General features: G+C 45.0%; 1 protein-coding gene across 13 annotated transcripts; it reads left to right on the forward strand.

Annotated features, from left to right (window-relative positions):
• The first annotated feature begins 4,299 nt into the window (after nt 1-4,299).
• Nucleotides 4,300-22,831, forward strand: LOC137381304 (zinc finger protein ZFP2-like). 13 transcript variants are annotated; one of them, XM_068053652.1, is made up of 5 exons: nt 4,300-5,205; nt 5,959-6,017; nt 11,065-12,013; nt 16,638-16,760; nt 21,343-22,831. In XM_068053652.1, exon 5 carries the CDS (start codon nt 21,449-21,451, stop codon nt 22,484-22,486), a length of 1,038 nt encoding a protein of 345 aa, XP_067909753.1. In that variant the 5' UTR covers nt 4,300-5,205; nt 5,959-6,017; nt 11,065-12,013; nt 16,638-16,760; nt 21,343-21,448; the 3' UTR covers nt 22,487-22,831. The 13 variants fall into 13 exon arrangements, with proteins under 13 accessions (XP_067909753.1, XP_067909755.1, XP_067909760.1 ...); XM_068053654.1 differs by having other exon boundaries at nt 5,977-6,017; XM_068053659.1 differs by having other exon boundaries at nt 4,300-6,017; nt 16,638-16,831.
• Nucleotides 22,832-26,081: the final 3,250 nt, after the last annotated feature.

The raw sequence follows: 26,081 nt of genomic DNA on the forward strand, positions 1-26,081 counted from the left end.
GGATACCTCTTCAAAGAAGTGCGCTTGCAACGCTCCCGGCCTGGGCGTGTACACATTCACAAAGTGGAGCGGCACGTTACCCAGGCGAACAGCGAGGTGGAGCAAGCAGCCCGGACAAGCTCCTTGACCCTCAAGATCTTCAGCTGAAAAGTCGGGGCCAACAAGATAGCCAGCCCACTAAAAATAGGGGTGAGGTGACTCATGTAGACCTCACCCTGCTACTCCAGGAGCCAGGTGGCTTCGTCTCCCCGAACAGTGTGAGTTTCCTGCAGAAAGCTCACCGCATATCTCCCTTCACTGAGGACTGAGAGATTGTGAAATCTGCGGTGAGACTCCCTGTTGCTGTCGATGTTGATGCTGGCTATAGTTATCATCATGTCAAAAGTACTTAGAAACCCGTCACCAACACCTCATTGTGAGGCGGAGGCAGAAGTGCACCTGGCCTTCCACTCCCCCAGCATCCCATTGAGGAACGCTTTAAATTGGCGCCTCTCAACCAGTTTCGTGCCCGTGCCCTTCCCCGCTTTCTTGAGGGTGGCACGGATGGACTGGATGATCAGCGCCAGATTCGACCATCGGCCGAGGGCCAGCTGAACTTTACTGCGACAACCCCTGCGTGCTGCGAGGAAGTCCCGGAGTTACGCCGTAAGGATTTGAGGAGACTCAGTGGGAGGCATGAGGGAGTCCACCACCTCACTGGCGATGGATTCAAGATCATCCTCCATGCCCCACACCGAGTCCCCATCCTCCTCCGGATTGTCAGTGCCAGCGGCCGACACAACTACCAGACAGTGGGGCAGACGTCCCGGCCTTGCCAGCTGGTCCCGCCCTCCATCATGATCTCACCCCCAGGATCGATGGCGGAGAAGTGATCACTGGGATCTTGAATGGAATTGGAGCCCATGGGCGCCAACGGTTCAGGAACCCCCTCCACCTCCATTCCCAGGCCAGTGAGCAGCTCAGGGAAGATGGAAGTTTCCGACTCTGGAAATCCAGCCAGAGCTGAGAACAGAGGTGGAGAGAGGAGGCCATCTCCCGCCCCACCAGCGCCCGCAGGCCCAGCAGACGGGGCTTCATTTTCACGCATAAGTGGATCGGGTACATCCTGGTTGGGAATGGATTTTGGCTGGGAGGGCTGATCCTTTTCGGCCTTGCTCTCCCTTTCACTCAGGGCACCCGACCCAGTGGCAGAATGAGAGGCTTCTTCAGGAGCGTCCCCAGGCTCTCCCACCACAAGCAGGGCTCCACTTGCTTCTTCAGGAGGGGGTGCATGTACGGAGGTCTCCCCCTCCCCTCCATCCTGAGGGGTAGGGAGCTCCTGCTCAGGCTTTACAGCCCTGGGGCAGGTGGGTTTCCCGGGAGCGGGCCTTGGGCTGAGCTCAGGCTCGGGTTGTGCTACAGTGTCCAAGGGACGCGTCTCTCGGTGTTTATCTTTCCTCCGTGTCTTCCTTCCACTAAAAATCACAGCCTCCGGAACCGACTGAACGGTGTTTGTTAGAGGTGTAGGAGGAGTGAGAGGAGGTACAGTGGCGCCATCCTTGGCCGCTGAGGTGGAGTTGGCAGCCGGGAGGTTGGGGCAGATCTTTCAAACATGCCCCACCCCCTTGCAGGTGTGGCACCACATCCGAGGTCCAAAAAACAGTGTAGGCCGTCCCCTGGAACTCAACAGCAAAATGGCCCTCCGTGACCTCCTCCCATGCCAGCTGCATGAACAGCTGGCGGCAGACGGAGTAGACATGTCGGAGGCTGTTGTCTCGAACACCGAGCGGGACTGGGGTGATCCCCGGACCTCACCTCCCCCAGGTGGGGGAGGAGGAGCTCATTGGGAATAAAGGGCGGAACGTTTGATAGAATTACACGCTGTGCAGTGTCCTCCAGAGGATCCACTGGCAGGGATGTCCCGCCCACAGTGAGCCCTCTGCTCAGGGCCAGGGCCAGGGTCACTGCCCACACGGTCTTCAGGAAAAACACTGCCTTCCCGTACATCTTTGAGGCTGCGACAATGGCCAAGGGGCCGACAACCTCGGCCATTGTCTTAATGCAGGCCTCTATACACATGTTGGGGTGGGCATAGCTCTTTACCCCATGGCTAGATGTTATTCATTTAAAGGGTGACGGGGTCACGTGGGCGCCCACAGAGGCTGCAGCCGCATAAGTGTTTGAGGACCCTGCCACCAGTGATGGAGGGCTTGCCATGGGTTCACAAGCCACGCCCAACCCCAATAGTAGGCCCACCAATTCCGAAGTTTTACAAAAGAAACAAAACAAAGCAATAATTATAAACTAAATAATAAATAAACAAATTAGGGGAGAGGCTGTTGGAGTGCAAGAAAGAGACAGTCTGGGAGTGATGGCTTGGCTGTGGTGAGGATAGCAAACAGTCTGTGAAAAACCTCCCTGTTTTCTGGTTTTCTGTTCTTCTGGTTAGGGGAGGCGTCTTTACCTGGGTCAGCTCAAAGCTGCCCAGTAACTATCCTTCTTCTGTTCTTTCCTTAGCCAGGCAACTCCTGCTGACCCAAGCTGGGCAATTGGGGTGAGGAATGAGCTTGCCTGTGTGCTTAGTGAAAATGCACAGCTCCTTCAGGAATTGGCAGCTCCACCCCTTGTCGTTCCAGCCTCTGCAACCTCCCCCAGCAGTCCAATACAAAAAATACTTCAGGTACTTCTCACCCATCTCCAAAGACAGCCTGATTGTAAAGTCTCTTGATATAAAAGTTGTTGAAAACTTGTAGCACTTGCTTCTCCTGTGGCAGCTCCTCTCCTCAGCAGCAATTCCTCCAATTGCTGCAATCAGCACTCTGCAATCCAATTAGGCAGCAGCCAACCCCATTTTTTTTTTTGTACAGGGAGCTTCACTCTGTATCTAACCCCGTGATGTACCTGCCCTGGGAGTATTTGATAGGGACAGTGTAGAGGGAGCTTTACTCTGTATCTAACCCCGTTTTTTTTTTACTCTGTATCTAACCCCTGTGCTGTACCTGTCCTGGTAGTGTTTGATGGGGACAGTGTAGAGGGAGTTTTACTCTGTATGTAACCCTCATTTTTTTTTTTTCTTTTTTGCTGTACCTGTCCTGGGAGTGTTTGATGGGGACAGTGTAGAGGGAGCTTTACTCTGTATCTAACCCCGTGCTTTACATGCCCTGGCAGTGTTTGATGGGATAGTGTAGAGGGAGCTTTACTCTGTACCAAACTGATGCTGTACCTGCCCTGGCAGTGTTTTCCACATTAGAACAGTTGCTTTGAACATTCTGACTGTGGAAAAATCTTCAAATTTTCAAAGCAGTTGATGCACGATCAGCGCATTCTCCCAGTGGAGAGAGGCTCTTTAAATATCCTGCGTGTGGGAAGAAATTCGCCCCAATTGCTGGGAGACCAATGAGTTTATCTGTGAACTGCAGGAATTGGATTTGGCTGTTATTAATCACATCCGTGACTGAAGCACAGTTTGAAGTTGGTTTTCTCTGTGACTTTTTAGTTAATTTCATTTCAATAGGATCACGGAAAATTATTTTCAATCACTTACCAGGTCTTCCAATGACAAAGCTGTTACCCAGTATTCCCCGTGGAAATGAATGTGCCCTATTCAAGGGTCAACGAATAAATAAAGGAATGGCAGAGTTGCTTCAACCTTGAGACTGCACCTCCTGTGCTATGTAGTAGCTCCGGGATACTTCCTGTTTCCTTGAGAACCATTTGTGCAGGAAGTATCGTCAGTTGCAGCAGCTTGAGCTCTGGGTTTTGGAACTTTAACAGCTGCCGGTGAGATTGCAGTGCACTGATGAGGATGAGAACAATGTGGATAGCACGTTTATGGATGTGGTCACCCCACAGCTTAACAGTATACAATGAGAGAAGGAATAGGTGACCACCAAGAAGTCAAAAAGAAACAGGCAGGTAGTGCGGAGACCGGAGGGCATCTCACTCTCCAACAGGTATTCAGTTCTGAATGCTGATGAGAGTGATGGTGTGGATCCTGAGGTGTGGGTTTGCCTGGTCAGTATATTTCTCACACTAACTGTTCCTTAGGAATGTGTCATGTCTGGGTGATGAGATAAGAAGAATGTTGTTGAAGCATTATGTACCTTTCTGTTATTGCGCTGTACCAGCTGCAAGGCCAATGGTGAGATAGATATGTAAACGAAGGATTGAAATATTACTGTATCTCATTCGTTTAGAGCAAAAACTGAATTGTAATATTATTGGTGCTTTAGAATGCAAATTAAGGATTGAACTATTGTTGTAAGATTATTGGTTGCAGAATAGTATAATTGCCATTGTTTTACTGAAATTCTTCAGAATATCGCACTGAGTCTCAATGTGAGCTCTACTGTGTTTGTTCTCCTTGTGCACAAGTTAATAAAAGTCGGTTGCGAGTACGCCCCGTGCCAAGTCTGATTATTCCACAACAGTTTCTTGGAGGTTCCACCGAGATGATGAACCCCCGGACTGCTAGCACGGGAGAATAGCGTGGTGCCTCGCGGGTCAACGGCTCGATGACCGCGGCTGCATGATTTCGGCAATACGAGGTTTTGACCGAGGAAACGCACACGCTCACCTGTGTAGCACTACCGGGGTAAGTCAGAAGAGTTTGAGGGAGGTTAGAGTCCCCCTCAGAGGGTGGTTAGAGTCCCCCTCGGGGTTAGAGTCCCCGTCCGGATCTGGAAAAGTTTGAGGGTGGTTAGAGGCCCCGTCAGAACCAGGTTGACGAGATTGGTAGGTAATTCGGAAGCCGGCCGGCAAGGTAAAGTCTGATTAGCTTTTGTTGTAATTATGGGAAATTCGTTAACAAAGGGGACTGGGGTCCCCCCCCCCCCCCCAAGGGAACACCTAATGCATATATGTACATACATTATGGGCCTGAAAGCATTCTATATGTCCTGAGATGGGTGAAGTGGACGTAGGGTAGGGAAAAGATGTTCCCGCCCGACGGTACCTTTAATAAGGACCGAATTGAGAGTTTGGGATGTGTTTTGGGTGAGATAGAGAAAAGTGGCAAAATGAACATAGGTTGGTCTGCGTATCTCAACTGGCAGAGGGAAATGCAGAAGCACTTAGATGAGTCGTGGAGGAAGAGTCAGGAAATTGCACGAAAGTCTGAGGAAGTGAGACAGGCACCCAAAGCCAGGATCCTGGTCGCGCAAACACAAAAGAGGCCGGCTCCTAAGAAGTCTGAACCTCCTGTTGAGCAGGAGGAGGAAATTTCAAGTGAGTAAAAACAAGTTACTGTGTCTTTTGATTCGAATGTGTGAATGTTGGAAGCTTCCATAAATGTGGGATGTGCAGCTTGTGTTCTGTAGAACCGACTTGTCGTTAACTCTTTGTTGTCTGGCCTTAATGAGTCTGTTACTTTTTCTATTTTTACACGTGTATATTTTGTGGGAACCTATTTTGGTTGTGAATTAGTTGAAGCTTGACATCGGGACAGGGAATTTGACAGAGATTTTGGTACTTTGAATTCATAACCCATTACAGGAATCAATTTTCTAAGTTGTTTGGAATTGAATGAGTGTGAAAAGTGATAGTTGAGTGTATTTATTTCAATTTAAGATTGTGCACCCAGGAATGGGATATAAAATTGAATTATATTTTAAGTTAAAATTTTATTTTGATTTTAAAAGTTGGTTTTGCAACTGTGAAAAGGCAATGAACAATTTTGTAAGAGATAAGCTTCAGCCTTGAAGGTTTGAAGAGGTTTGGCAGAAATCCAATTTGAAGTTTAAAACACTGCTTTAATTGGAGTTCCAGTTTAAAATTTGTTCTAGTTTTTTTTTTGGAGTTTAAATTAAAGACATGTTTTACTGACTGTTTTAAGTAGCAAATGTCAGGAACTGGATATTGGTTTAAGGAAGAGAAGGATAAACAAAGGAGAGATAGGAAAGATTCTGTCTGTTTAAAGTTTGTGTAAGGAGTTGTTGTTAAATCTTTTGTGTTAAGAATGTTAAATAACTTTTTCTTTAGTTTTTGGTTTTATTACAGACATTTGAAAAGGCACCTGAAGAAAGAACAAGAAAAATCACGTAATTTATATATCTTTTTTTTAAAAAAGCACATGCTATTCTGTTCTGTGTGTAGTTAATAAGTATTATAAATTAATAAGTCTGAGTTAAGTTTATACAATTAAGGTTAATTGACCTGTTAAGTTGAAAAAAACCCTGGAAATTTCATTTATGACCACAATGAATTTTCAAGTTTAGCATGTCAAGTTTTGGGGGAGTCTTAAGTTCCGGACATAAGACTCACTCATATTACATTGGCAGTTTTCATTTTTAAATATTTATTGCAGTGAATTTGAATTTGGGATCATCTTTGTTATATAAATATATCCTTGGATTAGAAACCTCTTACAAAAGATGCTAAAAAATTTGGAAACAATTGGAGTTTAATCTAAAATGCTGTCTTTCCTGATGGAGATGCTTTCCTTTGAAGTTGATAATGTTACAAATGATTTTGTTGTTTTCCAACCCTAAGGATACCAAAAGGATTGAGAAAAAAATAGATTAAAATGGAGTGTAGTTCTTTTCGATCAGAGAAGAAAAGATTTTGTAAAGTGACGCAGCTGAGAAGATTTTGCTCCGCCCCCTTGCAGACAAAAAAACCCCGCTGCAGCTACTGTTTTTCCATTTAATCCACCACACAATTTTGCATTACTGAGAGTAAAATTTATATATAAGGTCACATGAGAACTGATGCCACAGCAAGAGATCCAGCAGCTTTAAGAATTTAAAAACTTAATTGCAGACATCAAATGTCACAGCATCTTTATCAATGAGACAATTGACCTACTGGAGGCGCTCCTTCAACTCCTTTGGAAGGTTGGAGTGAAAGTTAACCCGGAAAAGGCACAGATATTGAAAGAAAAGGTTTATTATTTGAGAATAGTGATAACACATGGAAAGCGTGAGACAGAGCAGATGCGAGTACAGACAATCCTCAAACTTCCAACTCCCCCTACCACAAGATACTAAGGCTCTGAGATCAGTTTTGGGCCTTGTTGGGTATTGCAGGAACCTTACTGATGGATTTGACTTAAAGCCAGCCCCTTTATATAATATCCTGAAAAGAACTACTATATGCCTGGCGGACAATTTAATCTGCTGAGTATTTCCAGCATTTCTTGTTTTTGTTTCGGATTTTCAGCATCTGCAGTATTTTGCTTTTATTTTAGTGGACAATTTAATCTACCAGGTGTGTCAGATTTTGACAGCAAAGGCCCTCCAGGGACCTTTTGTGTCAAAATCATTGGGGGGTGTACAAGGGAAGGAGCCAACAATCAAACCAGCATTCAAAATTTATCAAACGGACAACAAGCTCCAATCACCATGGTTAACCCCACATCCGAATTACTAACGAGTAAGATTACAACCCAACAGCCACAAGTGACTGGTCTCCCTTGCCCTGCCTTGACTACAGGACCAGAAAATGGACTTGCAATAATAAAAAGTAATAAAATTGTATATGATAATATAAAGCTTGAGTTGGTACCGGTAATATTGATTTTCTCAGATATCCAGCTACCTGACTGGTGCCCTGAGAAGACCCGAGAGTTGTACAAGGTATTACTGTAACAATTGTTGAGACAGGAATTTGGTAATGAGAAAATAATAAAGGGAAAGAGACATAAACGCAGTTTAGTGAATAACGCAGCCACAGTCCTTAATACAGGAACTTCAATTGTCAATACTACAGATTTGGAAAATGTGGACCAGAAGGTTAGAACTCTCAGTCAGCTAGTAAAGGATATTTTAAAAAAAGGAACAAAAGGCACAGAAGTGGTGTAGCTAAAGTAGGACAGGATCAGTCAAAAACAGTGACAGGACTGGTGAGAGTACGGGAAGGTCATGCTCATACTATTAATGATATCATAGAAAAGGTAAAGGAGGTCCACGACATTTCAAATAATGAAAGTGTTTGTAGTACATATGGTCCGTGGATGTTAGAACAAACGAAGGAAAATTGGAGGCAAATTGCTGCAGGACAGGTACCAGTTTGGATCAATTACACCCAGTTGGAGGACTTAGCTAGTCACACAAATGATAAAATTATCAGGTGCCAACTCAGAAAGCTTAAGGTATGGAAAGGTCAGGAATGTGTAAATATAGGATCTATGAGTATTGGAGTAGTGTTGGGAATACCTGTAATTCTGAGAGATAAGTTAGGGATACAATTACATGAAGTAGAAAATATAGGGGTGATAAGAGGAAAAGATTATATAAAATACTATGATATTTTACCCTACATTATGGAAATTGGAAAAGAGGTAGTTGGAACAACATTGTCTGAGTGTAGTCTGGAAAACCAGGTGGTCATATGTCCTCATCCTATATATAAAACGGCAGAATCAAAATGTGGGTTTAATGCCACTGTAAATTGCAGCATGGAAACTAGGAAAGCATTGTCAGGGCTAACCCATGTGGCCTATATGGGAAAGGGGAGATATTGCTTAACCACCACAACGAAGGAGTACCAGTATGGACATAACCGGACTTGTCCGGTGAACAACAGTACGTTTTGTTTCAACCCACAAATACCAACCACTTCTGTGCCTTTTGTTCCTTTTTAAAAAAAATATCCTTTACTAGCTGACTGAGAGTTCTAACCTTCTGGTCCACATTTTCCAAATCTACAGTATTGACAATTGAAGTTCCTGTATTAAGGACTGTGGCTGCGTCATTCACTAAACTGCGTTTATGGCTCTTTCCCTTTATTATTTTCTCATTACCAAATTCCTGTCTCAACAATTGTTACAGTAATACCTTGTACAACTCTCGGGTCTTCTCAGGGCACCAGTCAGGTAGCTGGATATCTGAGAAAATCAATATTACCGTACCAACTCAAGCTTTATATTATCATATACAATTTTATTAGTTTTTATTATCGCAAGTCCATTTTCTAGTCCTGTAGTCAAGACCGGGCAAGGGAGACCAGTCACTTGTGGCTGTTGGGTCGTAACCTTACTCGTCAGTAATTAGAATGTGGGGTTAACCGTGGGGTTGGTGCTTCTTGTCTGTTTAATCTCACAACCTGAAATAGGAACTGTCCTTTTTTTTTATCTTAGAGCTTTAATATCTAGCGCTAGGGGGAGTTCGAGGATTGTCTGCACTCACTTTTGCTCTGTCTCATGCTTTCCCTGTGTTATTATTATTCCCAAATAAGAAACCTTTTCCTTCATTATCGGTGCCATTTTCAGCTTAACTTTCACTCTAACCTTCTGAAGGAAGGTGGAATATCGATGGATTATTATAAAATCCCTGGGAGAGACATGTCCAGATGTACTGTTGTCCCTTGAACGTAAACGCAAATTTATATTGACTCTTGTGCCAACTGTATGGACCAGAACCCATTGCTAATGTCCAACACAGTAAACCACTGATTTGTTATTTTCTAAAACTTTGATTGTCCTCTTAAATATGAGATAAATTTCCTTTTTAGTGCTTTAAATAACCACTCATATCAGTTAAATTTTGTTTATTGATTTCAATTTCTTATGCCCAAACTTGGTTGTACTTTTTGTACGTTAAGGACAGAAATGTTTGCAACTATCTTTCCTTCTCAAGCATTTTGTCTTATTGATAAAGATGCTATGATATTTGATGTCTGCAATTAAGTTTTAAATTCTCAAAGCTGCTGGAACTCTTGTTGTGGCATCAGTTCTCATGTGGCCTTGGAACTTGCCGTCACCTGCTTAAAAAATCCACTGTGGCTCTGCCCCTGAGCCCAATGGGTTAATTTGTCCAATTCTATCTGTCTATTTAGAAATGTAAAATTTAACAATGTCCAATATGTATAAATTTGACTCTCAGCTATGCAAAAAGCTGCAGCGAGTTAAGTTCTTTGTTTGTCTCCAAGGGGGCGGAGCAAAACATTCTCAGCTTCGTCACTTTACGAAACCTTTCTTTTCTGATCGAAAAGGACTATCCATCTTAAACCTTTTCAATCCTTTTGGTATCCTTGGGGTTTAAAAACAACAAAATCATGTGTAACATTTTCAACTTCAAAGGAAAGCATCTTCATCAGGAAAGACAGCATTTTAGATTAAACTCCAATTGTTTCCAAACTTTTTGTATCACTTGTAAGAGGTTCCTAATCCAAGGATTTTTTACAACAAAGATGATTCCAATTCCAATTCACTGCAATAATATTAAAAAAAAATCAAAACTGCCGATGTTATATGAGTGAGTCCGACATTCTCACAGTCGAATCAAAGACACAGTTACTTGTTTTTACTCCAAAACATACCTATCTTTAAAACACATATTTACCGTGGCGCTTCTGCGTCTTCTTCGAGGGGGCAAATGGACGTGGGTCGCCTTTCTCCAGAGGACATGGTTTACTTGTCCTCGGGGGCAACCCTTGCTTCTTGGAAGCCATTTAGTCCACTCTTACTTCTACTTTCCCAAAACCTTCTAAATTTACGAGTTCTTTTCTATGAATCAAGTAGCATTAAAACAAAGGAAAACAAACAAGACACAACAAAACGAATAGACACAAGGATACGAACAGGCGCAGTTAATGTTAAATTCTCAAGGTCAGCTAACCGGCACACCCCTGTTTCTCAGGCCAACGCTCTTTCGTTCTCCCTCCGTCCCACAGCCTCTCTCTCTCGGGCCAGATTCCGGCTCGTGGACTCAGGAGCAACGATCACGTGCCTGTCGGGTCAATTTGGTAGTTTAGTTACAGCCCCAGTCATTCACCGTCCCAAACGGTTGTCCTAACTCCTTTTGTCCCACAGCCTCTTTACTCCACCCGGTGGAGGAACAGCTCGTGCAAACTCAAATTAGGATCACCAAATTCCCGGAATTTGGTACTACTACTACACCGAATTCGCCACATTTTACTGGATTTTCTACTTATCTCCTTTTCAACTTCCCTTCGCGGAATTTTAGATCTTTTCTGATCAAGTTTCAGCCAATTGTTCCTTGACCCCTCTAGTCCCCCTCTCCCAGTTATCTGGCCTTCACGTGGGGCCCAGTCGCCCTCTTAATTCCGGCTCAGCTCGGTGATTGAGACACAAGGGTCGCAGAAAAGTTGACTTATCCCTGATCCTGTCAATTATTTCTTCACTAGGTTCTTTTGGATCCCGTGAACTCAGGGATCCTGCCGACTACGCCAAACTGCTGGAGAAAATCCAGATTGTGCCCAATTGTTGAACAAATTCTCCAGACTCAGATGTTGAGAATCAAACACTTTATTGCATGATATCATGGGGAATCACACCTTATCTAAATGCGGTCCAGTGCTGCTCCCTCGAGCTACAAATCGTCGTGGACTTGTATAGTATAAAAGAAGCAGAGCTAGCGGTTTCACAATTAAGCATAAACCACAGGACAACCACAAGACCACCTGCAGCTCTGTGCCCTTTGCAATGTCCGAGGTCAGTAGAGCGTTAGTTCGAGCATAACAAGCTATTGTTCCCTATTTAACGTACACACTCCAGGTACTATATTTGGCCGTTACTTCTGGCTAGGTTGCACAAACATGATAAAAGCGGAAGAGTCAGTGACGAACACTCTGCTTTCACTTCCCCAAAACCCATCATGAGCTCTGTCCCTTCCTAAGCCAGATGATTGTGGTCAGTTGCTCTGTCTATATTTCCTGATCATTGGTTAGGTTCGCTACAAGCTGCGTCCTGTTTCTCTATTTCTACAAAGTTAAGAAATAATTAGCAAAGCTCAGAAAATTCTCCAACAGTCTGTCTTCACAAAAGAGGGGGACAATGCAGATATTATAGTTAGGGAAGAGAGTGTAAAGTATTGGATGTGATAAACATAGGGAGAGAGGAAATATTAACGGGCTTAGCATCCTTCAAAGTTGATAAGTCACCAGAGCCGGATGAAATGTACCTCAGGCTGTTAAAAGAAGCAAGAGAGGAAATAGCGGAAGGTAAAGGCCTGCTACCAGACCTGAACCCGACAGGCCCCAACGACATGTGCCGGGCTCGGGTCGCACTTCCAGATCTGGCATTCGGGCTCGGGTCCTTTCGGGCCGGATGGGACACGCTCTATCACCACCTCAGGTAAGTGACTTTAAGGTTAATTTACTTTTTGGTAATTTACTACAGTTATTTTAAGCTTGTGCAGGTAAGGAACAAAGTGAAAAACGGAAGGTAGGTTTACTGATGGTCAGCTCGGGCGCGGGAAACAATGGAAGGACTCAGGGTCGGATGGGGTTCTGTCGAGCTCGGGTTGGGTCTCATTTGCAGACCTGAGCAGGCCATTAGCAGAAGGTCTGACCATCATTTTCCAGTCTTCACTGTATACAGGTGCAGTGCCGGAGAATTAGAATTAGAACATTACAGCGCAGTACAGGCCCTTTGGCCCTCGATGTTGCACCGACCTGTGAAACCATCTGACCTACACTATTCCATTTTCATCCATATGTCTATCCAATGACCACTTAAATGCCCTTAAAGTTGGCGAGTCTACGACTGCTGCAGGCAGGGCCACGCCCCTACTACTCTCTGAGTAAAGAAACTACCTCTGACATCTGTCCTATATCTATCACCCCTCAACTTAAAGCTATGTCCCCTCGTGTTTGCCATCACCATCCGAGGAAAAAGACTCTCACTATCCACCCTATCTAACCCACTGGTTATCTTATATGTCTCTATTAAGTCACCTCTCCTCCTTCTCTCCAACGAAAACAACCTCAAGTCCCTCAGCCTTTCCTCGTAAGACCTTCCCTCCATACCAGGCAACATCCTAGTAAATCTCCTCTGCACCCTTTCCAAAGCTTCCACATCCTTCCTATAATGCGGTGACCAGAACTGCACGCAATACTCCAGGTGCGGTCTCACCAGAGTTTTGTACAGCTGCAGCATGACCTCGTGGCTCCGAAACTCGATCCCCCTACTAATAAAAGCTAACACACCATATGCCTTCTTAACAGCCCTATTAACCTGGTTAGCAACCTTCAGGGATTTATGTACCTGGACACCAAGATCTCTCTGTTCATCTACACTACCAAGAATCTTCCCATTAGCCCAGTACTCTGCATTCCTGTTACTCCTTCCAAAGTGAATCACCTCGCACTTTTCCGCATTACACTCCATTTGCCATCTCTCAGCCCAGCTCTGCAGCCTATCTATGTCCCTCTGTACCCTACAACATCCTTCGGCACTATCCACAACTCCACAGACCTTAGTGTCATCCGCAAATTTACTAACCCACCCTTCTACACCCTCTTCCAGGTCATTTATAAAAATGACAAACAGCAGTGGCCCCAAAACAGATCCTTGCGGTACACCACTAGTAACTAAAGTCCAGGATGAACACTTGCCATCAACCACCACCCTCTGTCTTCTTTCAGCTAGCCAATTTCTGATCCAAAGCTCTAAATCACCTTCAACCCCATACTTCCGTATTTTCTGCAATAGCCTACCGTGGGGAACCTTATCAAACGCCTTACTGAAATCCTTATACACCACATCCACTGCTTTACCCTCATCCACATGTTTGGTCACTTTCTCGAAAAACTCAATAAGGTTTGTGAGGCACGACCAACCCTTCACAAAACCGTGCTGACTATCGCTAATGAACTTATTCTTTTCAAGATGATTATAAATCCTGTCTCTTATAACCTTTTCCAACATTTTACCCACAACCGAAGTAAGGCTCACAGGTCTATAATTACCAGGGCTGTCTCTACTCCCCTTCTTGAACAAGGGGACAACATTTGCTATCCTCCAGTCTTCCGGTACTATTCCTGTCGACAATGACGACATAAAGATCAAGGACAAAGGCTCTGCAATCTCCTCCCTGGCTTCCCAGAGAATCCTAGGATAAATCCCATCTGGCCCAGGGGACTTATCTATTTTCACACTTTCCAAAATTGCTAACACCGCCTCCTTGTGAACCTCAGTCCCATCGAGCCTAGTAGCCTGAATCTCAGTCTTCTCCTCGACAACATTTTCTTTCTGTACTGTAAATGCGGACGCAAAATATTCATTTAACGCTTCCCCTATCTCCTCTGATTCCACACACAACTTTTCACTACTATCCTTGATTGGCCCTAATCTAACTCTAGTCATTCTTTTATTCCTGATATACCTATAGAAAGCCTTAGGGTTTTCCCTGATCCTATCCGCCAATGACTTCTCGTGTCCTCTCCTTGCTCTTCTTAGCTCTCCCTTTCGATCCTTCTTGGCTAGCTTGTAACTCTCAAGCGCCCTAACTGAGCCTTCACGTCTCATCCTAACATAAGCCTTCTTCTTCCTCTTGACAAGCGCTTCAACTTCTTTAGTAAACCACGGCTCCCTGTCCAATTGGAGGACTGTTAACCTCTGTTTAAAAAGGGAGTGAGGGATAAACTGAATAATTACAGGCCAGTCACTCTAACTCAGTAATGTGAGGCGATGTATTTGGGGGAGTCAAGCAAGGCAAAGGAATACACGATTAATGGGAAAATACTGAGAAGTGTAGCGGAGGTGAGGGACCTTGGAGTGAATGTCCACAGATCCCTGAAGGTAGAAGGACAAGTGAATAAGGTAGTTAAGAAGGCATATGGAATCCTTTCCTTTATTAGCCTAGCTTTAGAATATAAGAGCAGGAACATTATGCTGGAACTGCATAGATCATTGGTTCGGCCACAACTTGAGTACTGTGTGCAGTTCTGGTCAGCTCATTTCAGAAAGGATGTAATTGCACTAGAGAGGGTACAGAGGAGATTTATGAGGTTGTTGCTGGGACTGAAAAAATGCAGCTTGGGATTGTTCTCCTTGGAACAGAGAAGGCTGAGGGGAGATCTGATTAACGTGTACAAAATTTTGAGCGGCCTGGATAGAGTGGAGGTGAAGGGTCTATTCATCTTAGCAGAGAGGTCAGTGACGAGGGGGCATAGATTTAAAATGATTGGTAGAATAATTAGAGGGGAGATGAGGAAAAACTTTTTCACCAGAGGGCGAGATGGTCTGGAACTCACTGCCTGAAAGGGTAGTTGAGGCAGGAACCCTCAACTCATTCAAAAGGAGTCTGGATATGCACCTCAAGTGCTGTAATCTGCAGGGCTACGGACCAAATGCTGGAAGGCAGAATTAGAATAGGTGGATTGTTTTTACCGCAGGCACAGACACGATGGGCCAAGTGGCCTCTTTCTGTGCCTTAAATTTTCTATGATTCGATTCACACGCCAATGGAGTCTAGTGCGCAGGCTCAGTGTCACATTGATCAGAGCCCTGGGAGTGCTGCAGTCGCTTTTGCAGCGGGTGAGAGCGCATTGGAGGAATGGAGCCGGCGGGTGGACTGGGAGGCTTCAATAAACACCTGCTGTAGGTCTCGCGCACCGAATGAAAACTTCTCGGTCCCAGGTTTGCTGTTCCGTGGCTTCATTCGGGAGAGGTCCAGGTTAACGGCCGCCATCTTGTTGAACTGGGAGCAGAGCGCATGCGCGTCTATCTTGGTGACGGCACAGAGTGGGCGGGGCTTCAGGCTCCCAGTGACCAGAAGAGAACATTCTGATGAAAGGAGTTCTTGACCTGCTTCTCTCCACAGATCCTGCCAGACCTGCTGAGTATTTCCAGCATCTGCAGTATTTTACTTTAATTATAGGAGAGAAACTCATTGACTCGTTGATTTTATTCTCACTCTGCACGCCGTGGGTTTCTCACCATCTCTCCTGATGGTGCGGGTAAGTGCTGGGGTTATTGTTTGCATCCCATTGAATTGTAACTGAAATTGTTGACCTCACTGTTGTATCCGGAAGATTGAAGTGCCAAATTGAAAGATGAGCTGCTGTCCTTGAGCTTCATTGGAACATTGTAGGAGGCCGAGGGCAGAGTGAGAGTGGAAGAGAATTAAAAGACAGACGACCAGAAGCTCAGGGTTATGCTCACGAGCTAAAGGGAGGTATTCCACAAAGTGGTTGCGTAATCTGTGTTTGGTCTCCCTTTTGTATAGGAGACCGCATCGCGGGCAGTGAATGTAGTATATTAAATTCAAAGAAGTCCAAGTAAATCACTGTTGCACCTTGAGAGTGTGTTCAGGGCCTTGTACAGTGAGAAGGGAGGACTTAAAAGGCAGTGTTACAACTCCTGTGCTTGCATGGAAAGGGAAGTGGGTGTTGGATGTGATAGAGGTTTGGACCAGACTGTTGCGGAGGGAATGTCCCACCAGAATACTGAAGTGGGAGGGGAAGACCTGTTTGGTGGTGGCATCACACTAGAGGGAAATGATGGAGGATGATGTGTTCAATGTGGAGGCTGCTGGAGTGGAAGGTAAAGGCAGGGGGAATCCAGTAGTGTTTCTGGGAGAGGGGGAAGGGTTGAGAGAAAAAGTGGGGGATATGGAATGGAACAGGAAGGAGGAGGCTGAAGGGAGGGATTAATAAATCCCAGGGCAACTGGGCTTCACACACCCGCAGAGTGCAGTTCCAGATCCCAGTATAAAACAGGGAACATTATCCAATTTACAAACACCCAGTGTAGGTCTCAAACCCTGAACAAGAAACTACTGGTCCTATGTTTGCACCAAGTAGGGCAGCAGCTTCTCCCAGTGACAGGCCTGGGTTAATGGCTGCCATCTTCCTGGAGGGCAATGTGCAACAGGGCGCATGTGCAGCCATCCTGGGCAGGAAGCAGGAGGAGAGAATGTTGTGAATTTCTATCCTGGACTGACAGTGATGGCTCTTGTAAACTCCTTTTACAGGGGATCAGAAGGGGAAGATTTGGAGACGGGAAACTCAAACCAAGCAATAGATCAAGATCTGACAGAGTCACTCAATTCATCAGGACTTGAATATCATCGGCCTTTGAATATGGAAGGAAAAAGGTTTGTCCATTCTGTCTGGAAATGATTTCAAACCTCACTATAACTGGAAATCACCGGGATACACATCCCAGGTTAGTCCACACCTGGAGAACTGTGTTCAGTTGCAGATCGCACACTTCAGGAAGGATATATCTTCCTTGGAGGAGGTGCAGTGCAGATTTACCATAACGATACCTGGACTCCAAGGGTTAAGTTACAAGGAGAGATTACACAAACTAGGGTTGTCATCCCAGGAATTGGAAGATGAAGTGGGGGATTTGATCTAAGTTTTCAGTATATTAATTGAAACAGATAGGGTAGATAGAGAGGAACTATTTCCATTGTTTGGTGAGTCTAGGGTAAGAGGGAATAATCTAAACCTCAGAGCCAGACCTTTCAGGAGTGAAGTTAAGAAACAATTCTACAGGCAGAGGGTGGTAGAAGTTTGGAACTCTCTTCTACAAGCAGCAGATCATTTAGGGCAGTTGTTAATTTTAAATCTGAGCTTGATAAATGTTTGTTAACCCAAGGTATTAAGGAATATAGGGTGAAGGTGGCTATATAGAGTTAGGTCACAGATCAGCCATGATCTCATTGCATGGTGGAATAGGCTCGAGGGGTTAAATAGCTAATTCCTAGAATCATAGAAACTTACAGCACAGAGGGAGGCCATTCAACCTGTCGTGTTTGTGTTGGCTCTTTGAAAGACCAGTCGTGTTTAGTCCCACATAAAGGCCTGCTCGGATCTGCAAAAAAAACCCCAACCCGAGCCCAACAGAACCACATGTGACCTGGCCCGAGACCTTCCATTTTTTCCTGCGCCCGACCCGACCCAACTCAACCATCAGTTAACTGACCTTCCGTTTTTCACTTTGTTGTTGATCTGCACAAGCTTAAAATAACTAACAAAACTGCTTTTCTAGTCCAAAAATTAAATTGACCTTGGAGCCACTGACCTGTGATAGAGCGTGTCTGACCCTGCCTAACCTGAGCCGGAATCCTGGACCCGGAAGTGCAACCCGACCCAACCTGAATCTGACACGTCGTCGGGTCCCGGAATACTAAATTCCACCCGGTTATAGGGATTATTGACATCAGCAGAAACAAGCCCCAACTGTCAAAAATAAAAACAGAAAGTGCTGGAAATACTTGTTCGAAATGACCGTTCCGATGAAGGGTCACTGACCCGAAACGTTAACTCTGCTTCTCTTTCCACAGATGCTGCCAGACCTGCTGAGTGGTTCCAGCATTTCTTGTTTTTATTGCTGGAAATACTCAGCAGGTCTCGCAGCATCTGTGGAGAGAAACAGAGTTAACGTTTCAGGGAAGGGTCACAGACAGGGTATTTGAAGGTTCTGATGAAAGGTCACAGATCTGAAACTTTAACTCTGGATGAAGGGTTTTGTCTTGTAAGGAAAGATTGAGCAGGTTGGGCCTATACACATTGGTGTTTAGAATAATGAGAGGTGATCTTATTGCAATGTATAAGATTCTGAGGGGGCTTGACAGGGTCGATGCTGAGAGGATGTTTCCCCTCATGGGGGAATCTAGAACAAGTGGGGGGACATAGCTTCAGAATAAGGAGTGGCCTATTTACGAGGAAGCTGACGAGGGTCATTAATCTTTGGAATTCTCTACTCCAGAGAGCTGTAGAGGTTGTCATTGAATATATTCAAGCCTGAAATAGTCAGATTTTTGAACTACAGGGGAGTCGAGGGTTATGGTGAACAGGCAGAAAAGTGGGTTTGACCAAGATTAAATCAGCCATGATCTTACTGGATGGCTGAGCAGGTTCAAAGAGTGGTATGGCCTATTCCTGCTCCTATTTCTTATGTTCTTCTCAGTCCCTGCTACACACTCCGCTCCCTTGCTACTGACTCCATCTCTCTTCCTGACAACTATCTGAGGCTGAATCAGACTGTTTGTAACACGTTTGACCCTGAGATGAGCTTCCAACCACATATCCACACCATCACTGAGACCACCTATTTCCACCTACGTAACATCGCCCGACTCCACTCCTGCCTCAGCACATCTGCTGCTGAAACCTTGACTATTCGAATGCAATCCTGCCCAGCCTCCCACAATTTACTCTCTGTAAACTTGTGGTCATCCAAAACTCTGCTGCCCGTTTCCTTCCTGATGCTAAGTCCCGTTCACCCATCACCCGTGTGCTCACTGACCGACACTGGTTCATGGTTACATAGCACTTCGATTTTAAAGTTGTCATCCTTGTTTTCAATTCCCTCCAAGGCCTTGCCCTCGCTATCTCTGTAATCTCCTCCAGCCCCACAACCCTCTGAGAACTGAATAAGAGGAGCAAAGGTAAGAAATGTAAACAAGTTGATCAGCTTGCACTGTGTTATCAGGTAGTCTACCATTTTCAATTTGATGCTCTCTCTACAGTGGCCAGGGTATGATTCCTGCTCAAGGCCTTAATATTTAACAAAATTGCTTGGAATTCAAAATCTTTTCAAATTAATTATATGCATCAAATGGAAGAAAAATCCAATAACTGCACCAGTTAGGGCCTCAAATATTTGCAATTTATATTAATGACTTTGATGAAGAAACCAATAGTAATGTATCTAAGTTTGTTGACGATACAAAGCTAGGTGGGAATGTAAGCTGTGAGGAGGACAGAAAGAGGCTGCAAAGAGATAGAGACAGGTTAAGTGAGTGGGCAACAAGGTGGCAGATGGAGTATAATGTGGGAAGTGTGAGGTTATTCACTTTGGTAGCAAAAATTCTGCTTTTCTATTCTTAAAAGGCGTGAAACTTGTAAATGTTGATGTTCAGAGGGACTTGGGTGTACTTGTACAAGGAACACAGAAAATTAGCATGCAGCTACAGAAAGCAATTTTGAAGGCAAATGGCATGTTGGCTATTATTACAAGAGGATCAGAGACAAGAATAAGGAAGTCTGACTACAATTTACAAAGTACTGTGCGCAGTTTTGGTCTCCACATTTAAGGAAGGATGTACTTGCTTTGAAGGAAGTACAGCAAATGTTTGCTAGATTGGTCCCTGGGTTGAGAGGGTTGTCCTATGATAATAAGCTGGAGTTTAGAAGAGTGAGAGGTGATATTGAAACATACAAGATTCTGAAGGGGCTGGACAAGTTGACAGGTTGTTTCCTCTGGCTGGGGAATCTGGAACAGGGGGCCACAGTCTCTGTATAAGAGGCCAATAATTTAAGACTGAGATGAGGAGAAATTTCTTCACTCAGAGGGTTGTGAATCTTTGGAATTCACTACCCCAGAGGGTTGTGGATGCTCCATTGTGCAATATAGCTTAAAGCTGAGATAGACAGATTTTTGGTCTTTCACTGAATCAAGGGATATGGGGAGTGGGCGGGAAAGTGGAGTTGAGTCAGAAGATCAGCCGTGATCGTATTGAATGGTGGGGCAGGCTTGAGGGGCCGAGTGGTCTATTTCTCATGTTCTTGTGTAGGTATCTGTGCTCATCTAATTCTGGCATCTTGTTCATCCCTGATTTTAATTGCTCCACCACTTGTGGCAGTGCTTTCAGCTGTCTGGACCCTAAGCTCTGGAATTCCCTCTCGAAACCACTCTGCCTCTCTACCCTGCTTTCTTCCTTTAAGATGCTCCTTTAAACCTCCCTTTTTGACCAAGCTTTTGGTCACCTGACCTAATGTCACCTTACGTGGCTTGGTGTCAGATTTTGCTTTATAACATTTCTGTGAAGTGCCTTGGGATGCTTTATGACGTTAAAGACGCTATATAAATACAAGTTGTTGTGGGCTGGATTCATTTGGGCACAGATGAGACATAGGTTCAGGTGGTGCTGCACAGCCCGGTGCATCATCGGCCACCAGTAATAATTATGTAACATATCGAGAACTCAAGAAACAGAAACATGCCCCCAGTTTGATGCATAAACAAAATTAATTCTTTTCTAAGGCATAAAGTGTGAGCCAAATCAAGTTCGAGCCATTCTTGTGACACAAACCCTCATGTAGGACGAGTGAGTCCTTACTTGGTGAGAGAGACGAGGGAAAGTCTTTCCCGTGGTGTACGGCCTCTTTGACAATAGTCACATCAGGGTCAGTGTCCTGACAAGTTTTTAAATCAGGTATAACTGGAGTCTGTTATACCGGTGCCAGTGATTGTGCTTTGGGTGGATCCCATTGAATCCTCTCCATAGCAGCTTTCCTGGTGAGTAAGTCTGTCTGATTATTACTGTCACCCTCTTCACTAACTCCTGCTCCTGTTGTATCTTCACCTTACACATAGCAATTTGTCCTGGACGCTTAGCTGCAATATCCTAGATCATTGGGCATTCGGAGTGGTGGGTGAGCAGTTTCCTTTCTGCTGTGGAGAAACTGTGTTTTTGTCAAAGAGGTTGATATTTTGTGAGAGAATTACAATGGAATTGTCAGAATAGATGGTGATTCTATCAGGTTTGAAGGGCTGGGAGCCTGTTGGATTTTTACGACAGTCTGGCAGTTTTCATGGTCACTTTTCTAGTGCCGACCCCAAAAATTACCAGATTCATTCAGCTCAATTTCACAACATATTTTTGTGGGTTTTTAAAAATTCTCTCTCATGCTCCCTTTTCTCTGTTTTAAATTTACTTACAGGTATTAGAAGGGGAGGATTTGCAGATGGGGAGCTCAAACCAAACATCACTTCAAGATCTGACAGTCATTCACTTCATCGGGTTGTGAATATTATCGGTCTTTGAACATGGAAGGGAAAAGCACCGTTCACAATGGGGAAAAACCGTACACATGTACTGTGTGTGGACGAGGCTTCAGCCGTTCTTCTGGCCTGTCAAAACACAAGCGCAGTCACAATGGGGAGAAACCGTGTAAATGTGGGGACTGTGGGAAGGGTTTTAGTTACCCATTTGAGCTGGAAATTCACCAGCGCATTCACACTGGGGAGAGGCCATTCACCTGCTCTGTCTGTGGTAAGGGATGCACTCATTTCTCTGCCCTGCTGAAGCACCAGCGAGTTCACACTGACGAGAAACCTTTCAAGTGCCCAGAGTGTGGGAAGTGCTATAAAAGTTCTGGGGAACTGACGTGTCATCAACGTGTTCACACTGACGAGAGACCATTCAGGTGCTCTCACTGCGGGACTGGGTTCAAGCGATTAGCTGACCTCACTGTACATGAGCGTATTCACACTGGGGAGAGACCGTTCACCTGCTCTGTGTGTGGGAAGGGGTTTGCTCATTCATCCCAGCTCACAACACACCAACTTGTTCACAGTGATAAGAGACCATTTAACTGTTCTGACTGTGAGAAAAGCTTTAAAAGCAAAAAGCGTCTGGTGACACACCAGCGAGTTCACACTGGGGAGAGGCCTTACACCTGCTCTGATTGTGGGAAGGGATTTGGCCGTTCATCCCACCTGCTGGTACACCAACGAGTTCACACTGGGGAGAGGCCATTCAGCTGCTCCTTGTGTGGGAAGGAATTCACTGATTCAACGAACCTGTTGATCCACCAGCGAGTTCACACTGGGGAGAGGCCTTTCACCTGCTCCTTGTGTGGGAAGGGATTCATTTGTTCATCCAACCTTCTGAGACACCAGCGAGTTCACACTGGGGAGAGGCCATTCACCTGCTCCGTGTGTGGGAAGGGATTTGTTTGTTCATCCAACCTTCTGAGACATCAGCGCATTCACACTGGAGAGAGGCCATTTACTTGCTCTGTGTGCGGGAAGGGATTTACTCGGTCATTCATCCTGCTGAGACACCAGCGAGGTCACAAGTGACTGGAGGGGTGGATTCTGCTGTTATTGCGATTGTTAATCACATCCAGGACTGAACCATGTTCATTCTGACATAGGAATCATGGAAATTTACTACACAGAAGAGGCCATTCGGCCCATCGTGTCCATGCTGGCCAGCCTAATCCCAGTTTCCAGCTGTTGGTCTGCAGCCTTGTAGGTTAGGGCACTTCAAGTGCATATCCAAGTACTTTTAAATGTTATGAAAGTTTCTGCATCTCCCACCCTGTCAGACAGTCAGGGTTTGTTTTTGCTGATATTAATCCTTATAACTGGGTTGGAGTTTAATATTCTGGATAAATGTCAAATAAATCAACTTTGTTTGAAACACATTGTTGTCAGTTTTTGTCTTTCCACCTGAGTGTTTAGCATCACCTGGCTGGTGCAGAGAAAGGACAATCTGGGGGAGGATCGTACGGCAGGAACAGAACTTCAGCCCGGACACAGTCATTCAGAGTCACATCTGAGAGGGACAAACGGCACTTTGGTCTTTCTCGTCTCTCTGACAGCAAAGTCCCCGTGCGAGTTAATCCTGAGGTGTGTAAGAAATTTCTCAGCCGCTCTCTTCCATGGTTCAGAGCTCCTAGGCAAGGAAAGGAAGGCTCCTTTACAAGTGTGTTTAGAGTCAGGAAGACCAACAGTGAATGCTGGAAATGTGCTGTCAAATCAGAGATTTGTTCCTGACTGTAAGTGAAATGGCAGGTTTAAGTTTCCAGTCGAAAATGACTCAATAATCCTACAAAGATTTAACATATTTGTGTGAGAGATCTGAGTCCACCATTTTAACGCTTCTTTAAAATAAATTGGTTAAAGTCTGCATTAAAACAGCAGTTTGAGCAGTTCACAGGGGCCTGTTAATTAGTGGTACAATTATACAACAGACATTTGATCTGTAGATAATAAAGAACCTGTCTTGCGTTTCCATGAATTCCTTGTTTTGTTGATATGTGCTTCCCCCATGGAGTCATTTATGGTACAGGAGGAGGCCAGTCCGTCCATCGAGTCCATGCTGGCTCTCCACAGAGCTATGCAGTCAGTCACAGTCCCCGGCTCGATCCTCGTAGCCTTGCAAGTCTATTCCTCTTGAAGTCATTGATTGTCTCCACTTCCACCACCTTTGCGGGCAGCGAGTTCCAGGTCATTACCACCCGCTCAGTAAAAAAGTGCTTCCTCATATTCCCCCTGCATCTTTCTGCCTGTTCTGATGAAAGGTCACAGACCGGAAATATTAAATATTTTTCTCCCCACAGATGCTGCCTGATCTGCTGAGTATTTCCAGCATTTTCTGTTTTTGTATCAATTAATCTCTTATTTAAGAGAACCTGCTGTGTGTCAGAATTATTTAGCAGATATCAAGTATCTGATCCTGAGCTTTCCCAGGGAGGGGGCAGTTTGTGATGTCCCTGTGAGGTGCAGTGTGTTCAGTGTCTGATCCTGAGCTTTCCCAGAGAGGGGGCAGTTTGTGATGTCCCTGTGAGGTGCAGTGTGTTCAGTGTCTGATCCTGAGCTTTCCCAGGGAGGGGGCAGTTTGTGATGTCCCTGTGGGGTGCAGTGTGTTCAGTGTCCGATCCTGAGCTTTCCCAGGGAGGGGGCAGGTTGTGATGTCCCTGTGGGGTGCAGTGTGTTCAGTGTCCGATCCTGAGCTTTCCCAGGGAGGGGGCAGTTTGTGGGGTGCAGTATGTTCAGTGTTTGATCCCGAGTTGCCCGCATTCATCCTGCTCCAGGGGGCGGTCACTCTCCTCTCAGAAGGAATTTCAAGGAGGGACCGCCCCCTCTGACACGGGCCGTATTACAGGCTCAGTCGTGTCTGTGCCAGTTATTTCCCACAGTAATCCAAACGCGATGTCCAACTACAAACATTACATTTATTTTCCAATTGTTTGACACAGATTAACCACATTCACGGTAGTTTACATTACTGGAAGTAAGCCTTTTTAAAAAGTGACCCTTCACCCTTTATTTGATATTAATAACCCCTTAACTGGGCTGCAGTTTAGTATTCTGGATACATATCAGCAGAAACAAACTCTGACTATCAGAATGAACATGATTCAGTCCTGGATATGATTAACAGCAGAATCCAAACCCTGCAGTCACTTGTGAACCAGCTGGTGTCTCTCTGGGTTGGAGGAATGAGTGAGCAGTTAAATGGCCTCTCCCCAGTGTGAACTCACTGCCGAACCAACAAGCAGGAGAAATGACTGAAACCCTTCCCATATATGGAACATTTAATTGGTTTCTCTCCCCTGTGAACCCACTCGTGTTTCACCAGGTTAGTGAACTGAGTGAATCCCGTCTCACACTCTGAGCAGGTGAATGGCCTCTTTTATGTGTGAGTGCATTGGTGTGTTCACAGGTGGAATGACTGCCTGAACCTCTTCCCACATTGAGAGCACTCAAATTGTCTCTCAGTGCAAAGTATCTCACGCTACTGCAGGCTGGATTATTGAAACCCTTCCCACACACGGAGCAGGTAAACAGCCTTTGCCTGGTGTGAGTGCAGTGATGAGTTTTCAGTTTGGATGGGGAAATTAATCCTTTCCCACAGTCTCCACATTTCCACAGTTTCCCCCTGGAGTGACTGCATTTGTGTCTTGACAGGCCGGATGATTGGCAGAAGCCTCGTCCACAGGTTGAGCATATGCACGGTTACTCCCTGCTGTGAATGGTGCTTTTGCCTTCCATACTCAAAATCCAATGATATTCAGGTTCTGATTAATCCAGTGACACTCAGATCTTGACTGTCATGTTTAGTTTGAGTTTCCCATCTGGCGGCGCAGTGGTTAGCACCGCAGCCTCACAACTCCAGGGACCCGGGTTCAATTCTGGGTACTGCCTGTGTGGAGTTTGCAAGTTCTCCCTGTGTCTGCGTGGGTTTCCTCCGGGTGCTCTGGTTTCCTCCCACATGCCAAAGACTTGCAGGTTGATAGGTAAATTGGCCATTAGCAATTGCCCCTATTTAGGTAGGTGGTAGGAATATGGAATTAGTGTAGGATTAGTATAAATGGGTGGTTGATGGTCGGCACAGACTCGGTGGGCCGAAGGGCCTGTTTCAGTGCTGTATCTCTAAATAAATAAATAAATAAATAAATAAATCCTCTCCTTCGAATTCCCTATAAAAGAAATTTACAAAAGTCATCACTGTTAAGTACAGGGTACAAATTCAGAACAGACAATTCTAGTTTCTATGGAACATAGGAAGAGGCCATTTAGCCCCTCCAGCCTGTTCCACCATTCAATGAGTGGCTGATCTGTGACCTAACTCTGTATACCAGCATTTGCCCCATATCCCTTAATACCTTGGGTTAACAGAAATCCATTGATCTCAGATTTAAAAGTAACAATTGATCTAGCACCAAAGCCATTCGTGGAAGAGAGTTCCAAACTTCTACCACTCTTTGCACGTAGAAGTGTTTCCTAATTTCACGTCTGAGGGGTCTGCCTCTAATGTTTAGACTATGCCCCCAGTCCGAGGCTTCCCAAATAGTAGAAATAGTTTCTGTTTCTCTACATTATCTGTCACACTTAATATCTTGAAAACTGCTATCAAATCACCCCAGGGAGTACCCTAGTTTGTGTA

The sequence above is a fragment of the Heterodontus francisci genome, chromosome 22 (genome assembly GCF_036365525.1).
Source record: "Heterodontus francisci isolate sHetFra1 chromosome 22, sHetFra1.hap1, whole genome shotgun sequence".
NCBI classification, from domain to species: domain Eukaryota; kingdom Metazoa; phylum Chordata; class Chondrichthyes; order Heterodontiformes; family Heterodontidae; genus Heterodontus; species Heterodontus francisci.